At 39.0% G+C, this 8017-nt stretch overlaps 1 protein-coding gene across 3 annotated transcripts; it reads right to left on the bottom strand.

The window, feature by feature from the left end:
- Positions 1 to 887: 887 nt before the first annotated feature.
- On the bottom strand, positions 888 to 7088 carry LOC115584731 (transcription cofactor vestigial-like protein 4). Of its 3 annotated transcripts, none has more exons than XM_030422356.1 (6): positions 6962 to 7088; positions 6222 to 6375; positions 5443 to 5608; positions 4132 to 4357; positions 3539 to 3653; positions 888 to 3235 (listed from the first exon to the last, which is right to left on the bottom strand). In XM_030422356.1, exons 2-6 carry the CDS (start codon positions 6301 to 6303, stop codon positions 3036 to 3038), a joined length of 789 nt encoding a protein of 262 aa, XP_030278216.1. In that variant the 5' UTR covers positions 6304 to 6375; positions 6962 to 7088; the 3' UTR covers positions 888 to 3035. The 3 variants fall into 3 exon arrangements, with proteins under 3 accessions (XP_030278216.1, XP_030278217.1, XP_030278218.1); XM_030422357.1 differs by having other exon boundaries at positions 6881 to 6983; XM_030422358.1 differs by lacking the exon at positions 6962 to 7088 and having other exon boundaries at positions 6222 to 6475.
- Between the last annotated feature and the right edge of the window lie 929 nt (positions 7089 to 8017).

Genomic DNA, 8017 nt, shown 5'->3' with positions numbered 1-8017 from the left:
CACCCCTGTGAAGTGGGAGCACAATGATGTTGTCAATAACGTCTTTTCAAATCCATTCGAGACATCTCTCTGGGCTTCCGGAGCCATTTAAAATTTTTTGTTTGTTTTTTTACATTACCCCAACTACTTCAGTTGTTCGGGAGGATGCTGCAGCTCTGTTCTGCTGTGACGCTCCATTAAATGTTTCGTGGACTACAAAACTTTGCCTGCTTTCCATCGGCATTGGGGGTGAGTAGATGTTGACTGCATTTTTATTTTTGAGGTGAACTTGTCCTTTAATACATACACCCTAGTATAAAGTGTATACATTGCACCTGCACCTCCAATGTGACATTTGGTAGGTTTTTTTACCTGGTAAATCAATTAAATGTGGAGCTGTGGCAGCAGTCGCCTAATGCAAACAGAGAATGATCTATGATGCCTGATTGCCTATCTCAGATAGGAGTGCCTTAATCAGTGTTACCATGTCATTAAAGACTCGAGTGTCAACATAAGAGCTGCAACATTATAGATGATTAGTCAATCTGAGGAATAAAAGCAGCAGCCTAACCTGCACAAGTCACAAATAACATGATGCTTTAACTCCTGGTATGTTAACGTTTCCTTTATTAGGGAAATAAGGAGCTTCATTTACTTTTTACACAGAAAGGTTTCACTATCACCCCACCCATTACTTTCCGACTTCACCTATACAAACCCTTCCATTGTAGCATCACTTCAACTAAACAAAGGCCACAAGCTATTCTTTAACTGGAAACAGACGTTCTGCCTTAAGTCAGGCAATCTGAGCAAAAACATGAGAACTTGAAACGTTGCAATTAAAACAATGTGCAGTAACTTGTTTGCATTTTTGTATTTAGCAGAAAGGATGACAAATATCCACAAGGTAGGCATTTGTATGTTTATTTGGAAGAAATGAAGTACAAAACAGTGGCATTTTCTTCCAGAGAAATAAGGACAAAAGTGAACAAGTGTTTTGTTGTTGTTTTTTTCTACACGGATGACATCTGGAGCAGGTCCATTCTGCAAACAGTCTTTCAGATACAGGTAGTCTAAATGTAGCAATTAAATAACAACAGACTAATACCCCAAACATATTACTGATTATCAACTTGTGTCAAACAAGCAGATTCCTGAATCCCTAAAATCCACTAAAGAACACAGAAAGCTAAATAAACTCGTTAAACTTTTAGCACAGAAGTTTTTCTGACACTGCACCAAGAAAAGTCTTTGAACAGAAGACCGTTTGTGTTCCTGCACTTTATTACAATTGTGGGAAAATAATCAACTTTTTAGAAATATTATTCTTAAACAATGCATGGTTAGAAGATAATGAGCATCCATGCTACATATGAGTACACCAACTCTGAATAGAAACAAAATATCTATGATCATTCCGCGCGGCGCAATGATAGTCTTGAATGAGTAAAATAAAATATAAAGACAGGATAGTGTAACAATTCAAGAACGGTATAATATTAATACAAACGTGTATGTTCTTTCACAGACAGTTAACTGACATAACCAAAAAAACAATCTGAATTTGCAATAACACATTTTAAAATCAGTGTTGACAAATAGGTTACGATATTTAAAGTAGAGAATTTAAGAAGGGTGAGAAATTAATTTGAAGCAAAACTCAACTAAACGACTCACTTACACCTTTACTCAATAAAGAAGGAAGATTTTTGCAGCTCACACCATGACGTCACCTTGAATAAAAACAAAAAGATAAACATACTTTTCACTTTAGTTGTGCTTTCTAGACACAATAAAAGTGAAATGATAAGTGTGTCAAGCAAATCATGGTGGAATGTCATCACCTACTAGCGAATTAAGGACATCCTTATTGTACGTGCGTTAAGGGAAATCAACTGCTTGTCATGACAGGAATGGAAACATCCGCTGTTCTTGTTAGAGAGAAACGTTAAAATTCTGTTGTCACTATGTTTGAGCCAAATGTCAACATGAAACCATCTACATGTTCAGAATAAATAACACCACTGCTAATAGACTGTGCTACAGAAGGTCCGATTTAGCTGTATTCAGTCATGTATAAAGCTAGCTCCAAAGAACAACAAAGCAACATAGCCCTTTAAACTGCATTCAGACAACCTTGCCAGAGGCTGTGATTTGTAGATGGATGCTACAATGTACACCTACATATAGTAATGAAAACCAGATACAAAAAATATATTGAGTACGACTGTACCAGCAGTGAGTATTTCTAAATTGTTACAGATAAAAAATAAATTCTGAGTAAATATATAGTATAGAATAAAGGTTTGTAATAGAAACCAGCTATTTGAAACATGCGTTCTAGCTAGACACATCTACTATGAATGATATTAGTTCACTAAATAATCAGCCACAGTGAGCATATAGACAGGAAACTAATATTATTTTAGTTAACAGTGGATTAAGTCCAGTTCAGGATCATCAAGAAGTCAGACTAGTGTCTGCAGAAAGCAGGGGCGACCAGATCCTTAAATGCATCATCACAATTTCAAAACACAAGGCGCATTGTAGTTCCAAATGAAACTGGTAACCTGCTACCTAAGCAGTCAGAAATGCAATCGCGCAGTGAGACCTGGCTGTCCTTTTCAAGTAATATAGATTGAAAAGCAGTGTGATTTTAGAATGAAAACAGTAAAAGACCAGATCTATGGCTTATATGTTGATGGAGAAAAGGCAGAGAATTTCTTTGGCTATCAAGGCAGGTAAAACAGAACATGCGCTCAGAACAACTGATCACTTTGTGAATCTCATTATGAACACAAAATAAAATCTATGATTGTACAGCTAACGCTTTCAACCCAACCATTTATATTCTCTATGTCAATAGAGAGACTTAACCAATTTAAGAGTAGAAATTTGACCTTGATGTCCACAAGGGAACAGCGTCTGAGGGCACCATGTGTCTTACATTGTTCTTTGCTAAGGGAAGTCGATGCTTGGGGAGAAATGACAAGTGGCCAATCTCCACTCTCACATGCAAACACGAAGGAAGGGATTATTGTTTACTCCCTTCTACTTCATGGATCTGCCTCTGGGGATTGATGACCACCACCCTTGGCCTTGATCTGGAGCCAGGCATCTCCCAGCGCCTTGGCAAAGTGGTCATCCACTGAACCAGTGATGGACACCGAGTTGGACACAGGCTCTGCTTCTTTGTAGTTTTCTCCAAGGCTGCGACGGAAGTGCTCCTCAATCACAGGATCACTGACTGTGTTCGCTATAATGACATTATGAGTGAAGGAAGGAGAAAAAAAACAAACCCTGGTTATTACCACACATGCAATTTAGAGAACACTTCTGTCATTACTCCAACAAGTGAATACAAATTATTTTGTTTGTGAAAAAAAAGTCTCCACGGCAGAACACATTTAAGTCGGGTATGTTTCAACCATTATGCATCTTAGAGATAATTCAGATCCCCTAGTGCATGTGTCCAGTCTGTAACCGGTTTTAAAAACAAGTCTACTTGGTTAAATATTGGACTGCATGTTGTGTATCTTAATGACATTTTAAGACTTACCATTGGTCTTCCTCTGATCAGAAGGGGGGCTGGGTGAGCAGCCGTTCATGTGGCAGTGTGAGAGATTACAATTGCGGTTGCTTGCAGGGGCACAGATAATAACAGAGGGACGATTCTATAGAGAGAAGAAAACACAATCATCCTACAGATATGTTACACATAGAGGTTGATATGCCTCTTGTAGAGCTGCTGCAGAGAAATTTGATACATAAAGATAATCCAGACTGTTTTGGATTGTGTCAGATTTCAAGACAGAAAGGCCCCAAAAGCATATCTACTGTTTCATCTTAACAGAGAACACTAGAGTTTATGACCATATAAGTGAAAAGATGAATGTCTCTTCTACTGACTGAAAGGATGGCACGCTTGTAGTGCCCTCAACACACACAATCAAAATTATAGGTAGTGATCTACAAAAGTATCCTGTCGGACTTGGATCTTAGACGAGATCTTTTGCAGCTGTGTGGATACAATTTTCTTTGATTTATCTAAATGATTCAACATAAAATCACATATTTACTGCTGCGCTTTAACTCTCATCACTGTGAACAACAGATGTAACCCCCCCGTACCAGTTTAATGGGTTCACGTACCTGCTGCCGCTCTGCAGTCCCGCTCATGACAGACCTCTCCCTGCCACTTACTCCGATGTCCTGGCTACTTTTGGTCAGAGCCAGAGGCTGGTCTACAGCATAGCCAGAAATGGAAGCATACAGGTGGTTCCCATGGAGACCATTTGGGGAGGAAGAAATCTGCTCGGCGGGAGTTCGGCTGTGGCTCCAGTGCTCGTTACGGTTGTCTCCAGCAGAGGGACGGGCCCTTGATGAAGAGAGTTAAATTAAAAACGCATACCACCACCTTTTCATGAGTGATTTATGAGCCGGCTGTGGCATCACCCGTCTATAAAAAGATGACAGCACACAGCGTAGACTGTGGTTGTGGTCTAGTTTAGTGTGCAGTCTTTTCTTCTTAATAGTCATTTGTTTTGGTGTCCCTTAGAATCCCAGCACTTTACAGCCCAGAGGTGGTTAATCCTCTAAGGTGCGTATGTTCAGACTTTCATTTCTTAATCTCATACTGAGTTATTGCAAGCTGAATGTTTGGATTCTTGCTCTATACATACACTTGTTGAGGATTCCTCTTTTTTCCCAGTTATATCTGAATATGAATGAATGAATGAATGAATGAATATATATATTTATATTTATATTTATATATTCATATATTTATATATTTATTTATTTAGCTGTGAGTGATGCAATTCTACCAGCCATATGTACATTTATTAGCATTTGGCTACTGGCTGGTGCGTTTGAGCCCCACGCATGGATGAAAAATGAATACATTTAGAAGACAAGATACTGATCGCTCTCCACTGGCTCCCCATCAAATACAAAATCTAATTTATAGTTCTTGTGATCCCTTACAAAGCTCTGCATGATCAGGTTATGTCACTCGTAGGTCTTGAAGGTCCTCCGATCAGGGCTTGCATGCATTTCCTACATCTATGAAAACTGATCAACTACAATTAAAGGAGACCGTGCTTTTGAACTTGTGGCTCCTAAAATTTTAAAGTCTCTTCCATTTGACTTAAGATCTGTAGACACTGCAGTGTGGACACCTTTAAAAGGCAGCTCAAGACCCATTTGTTTAGACTTTACATTTTCTGTTTCGTCCTTGCTTTTATTGTTTTTTATGTCTACATGTCTATTAATACGTCATTGCCTCTGTTAAGCACTTTGTGACATCTCTGTTCTTGGAAGGTGTTATATAAATAATATAACTTACTTACGAGATATTTTGCACATCATTTGACAAATGAAATTAAAGGAGCTGATGTGTAGACAATGACAGATTTGACAGATGATTATAATCTGTGCTTTAGATTTTTAAAAGAGACTTACAGCTCAGTGGCAAACAATCTGCTCATTTTGGTCATGTGGTCATTATCACAGTTGATTCGGTCGTCCATTTGTTCTTCGCCATACTTCCGTTTGCTCGGGCAGTGTGGAGGAGGAGGCCCGGTTATGTTGGCCATAGCAATGGGCAGGGAGGGTGTCCTGGACTCATCTGTGGTAAAAGAATCAACAGTAACGGCTTAGAAAACTGTTTGGATACATACATCTTTCTCAGTCATGTCACACTAAAAAATCATCAGGAGAAAGTCACCAAAGTACAATTTGTTCCGTCTTCAGAGATGGAATAGATTTCTAGTGAGAAGTTTGATTTGTTTCGATTGGGCAAGAACAAGGGAAAATCTCTTCCTAAAAGATAATAAATCATCTATATGCACCATTATAAGCTTATGTTTACATCATTCAAAACATTTCTTGGGAGTTACAGACTTCACATAAGCACACATGGTGTTAATAGTCTTAAGTTTGAACCTGCTGCATCAAAGAAAAGAGGCTAGATTTGTGGTGATGGCTGGGATTTGCTTTGGACCATATATACCAGTCCTTGTGGCTACTTCTGAGCCCGGTGCGGTGTGTGTTTTCTAACATGCTTAAAAATTAGGGTTTGTACCTGTGTTATAAAGGACAGGACACCAGTATGTCGTATTTCCGGTATTTAACATGTAACGTCAACGCAAACCAAAACAAAATAATTGTTGCTAGTAAGAGACGCATTAAAGTGTTGGTTCCACATGACACTTACAGCAAGTGAACACTTTGAAACTTACCGTCGTAGTGCAGTCTCCCGATGTTATTGTTCATCTTGTCCAGGAACTGAGAGTTCAACAGGTCCATTCTAGTGAAGAGCATTTACACGAACAGGCTAGTTGCTAACATCGATGTTAGCAAGATATACCAGCGAAGCCAACACAGTCTTTAATCCTGTAGGAAGTTTAAAAAACATGGACAAATCAAAGGGTGAACGGGAATGTGAAGTTTGCTTACGTGTGAAGCAATTTAGTGCAAATGGCAAGAGCTATATTGAGGTTAACTGACGGTGACGATACCAAGGCTAGCAGTACAGCTAGCTAAACACGTAGGCTTCGCTAACTGCTAGCCTTTCTCGGCTAGCTCTTACGGCTACGTGTGTAGGATGAGAAAGTTACACTTGCCGAGAAAGGTAAGTCAATTGTTATTATTACAACTAACAGTTTTACAAATATGGTTACAGTAGTTAGCTTTGCCTAGTTAACTTATCTTAGTTACACGAGCTAATGTTAGCATACTCGCTAGCTAACTTTAGCTATTTGTCTATGGCACAAACCAAAGTTAGCATGAACTGCTAGCTGTTATGCCCCAACTTTATAGTTAAGCTAGTTTTAAGGTTCCCGATTCAACTCGCCATACAGAATAAACGTTGAATTACGCCTAGTGAGTGACAACTTACGGCTGTGTTATAATCATTTGGGTTACTGTCCAACAACAGAAATCCTAGTTAAGTAACGTGATGACAATTGATGTTACTCACTTCATCGACAAAATTAGCTTCACAGCCATAACACGACCATGGCTGGCCCAGCGTGCCTTCACTGCATTTACGCACTTTCCTTCTGCACCGACACAAAAGAGTGGTGAGCGGCCCTAGCGGAGACGAGGCGAACTGGGGGCTAAAATTACAGCGTTTTGGGATCAGCCCGACACAAAAACGTGTTAAAACATTCAGCTAACAGAAGTATTTATTTAGTATGAACAGTCAGTTGCTGTGAACCACGGTGCGATGTGGAGTTTCGCGTATGAACAACATAACGTATTACGTGTACAAAACACCTGATTTAGCGACACAACGCTGCAGGAGGTAACACAAAAAGTAAAACATAATACAAAATATATTTTATGTTAAAGTTGGACACGGACTCCCTATCGGCCAGGAAAACATTTATTGTTTAAGCCAATTTAAACATTTAAATGACGTGTTAGGAATTGCAAATAGGCCTCCAAAACCTTTGTCCGAGCAGCCACAGCAACATTCAAAATGTGGTAATTTGGCAGGGAGCATAGTGCAATGTATTTATTTAATCTCGTCATCTTTAGACATCTGATTGAAAAACATATAATTTTAAGAAATTGGAGGCTGATGTAAAATCTGGACCCTACATGTTCACTACTCCACTGCTACCAGATGATGTCACCCTCGTATTCTTGTATGAGATCTACTGCACAGTGCAGCTATTCTCAAGTCAGTAGGTAGACAAAGTACGTTTGTGGACTGTCCATGTCCAGTTTTAAAGGATATTTAGTTAAGAGGACTTATCATGAGATCCTTGATTGAATCAAGGGAGGGACACTCCTTGCCCTTTAACAGAGCCAGCTTATTAGTTCAATAGTTATGTAACACATTATGAAGAGTATAAAAAGTATTCAGACCAGGCGACAGTGAAATTTCAATTTAGAGAAACAGCAAGATATTAAACGTAATACAAACATACCAGCTATAATTACGTATGTGTTGACCCCAGTTTTCATGTGAAGCTCGGCCATCACACATTATTTGACTGGAAGTTTGTATTCATCTCCAGTTGATGGA

The sequence above is a fragment of the Sparus aurata genome, chromosome 7 (assembly GCF_900880675.1).
Source record: "Sparus aurata chromosome 7, fSpaAur1.1, whole genome shotgun sequence".
Taxonomy (NCBI): domain Eukaryota; kingdom Metazoa; phylum Chordata; class Actinopteri; order Spariformes; family Sparidae; genus Sparus; species Sparus aurata.
Note: the sequence above shows the minus strand (reverse complement) of the source record. Positions and strands in the feature narration are given on the sequence as shown.

Excerpts from the sequence above, each read along its gene's own strand:
- LOC115584731 (XM_030422356.1), bottom strand. The coding sequence starts at position 6,303 with ATGCTCTTCACTAGAATGGACCTGTTGAACTCTCAGTTCCTGGACAAG. Across the intron at positions 4,358-5,442 it reads AGATTGTTTGCCACTGAGCT|GGCCCGTCCCTCTGCTGGAG; the intron begins GTAAGTCTCTTT and ends CTCTTCATCAAG. Across the intron at positions 3,236-3,538 it reads TGATCAGAGGAAGACCAATG|CGAACACAGTCAGTGATCCT; the intron begins GTAAGTCTTAAA and ends ATGTCATTATAG.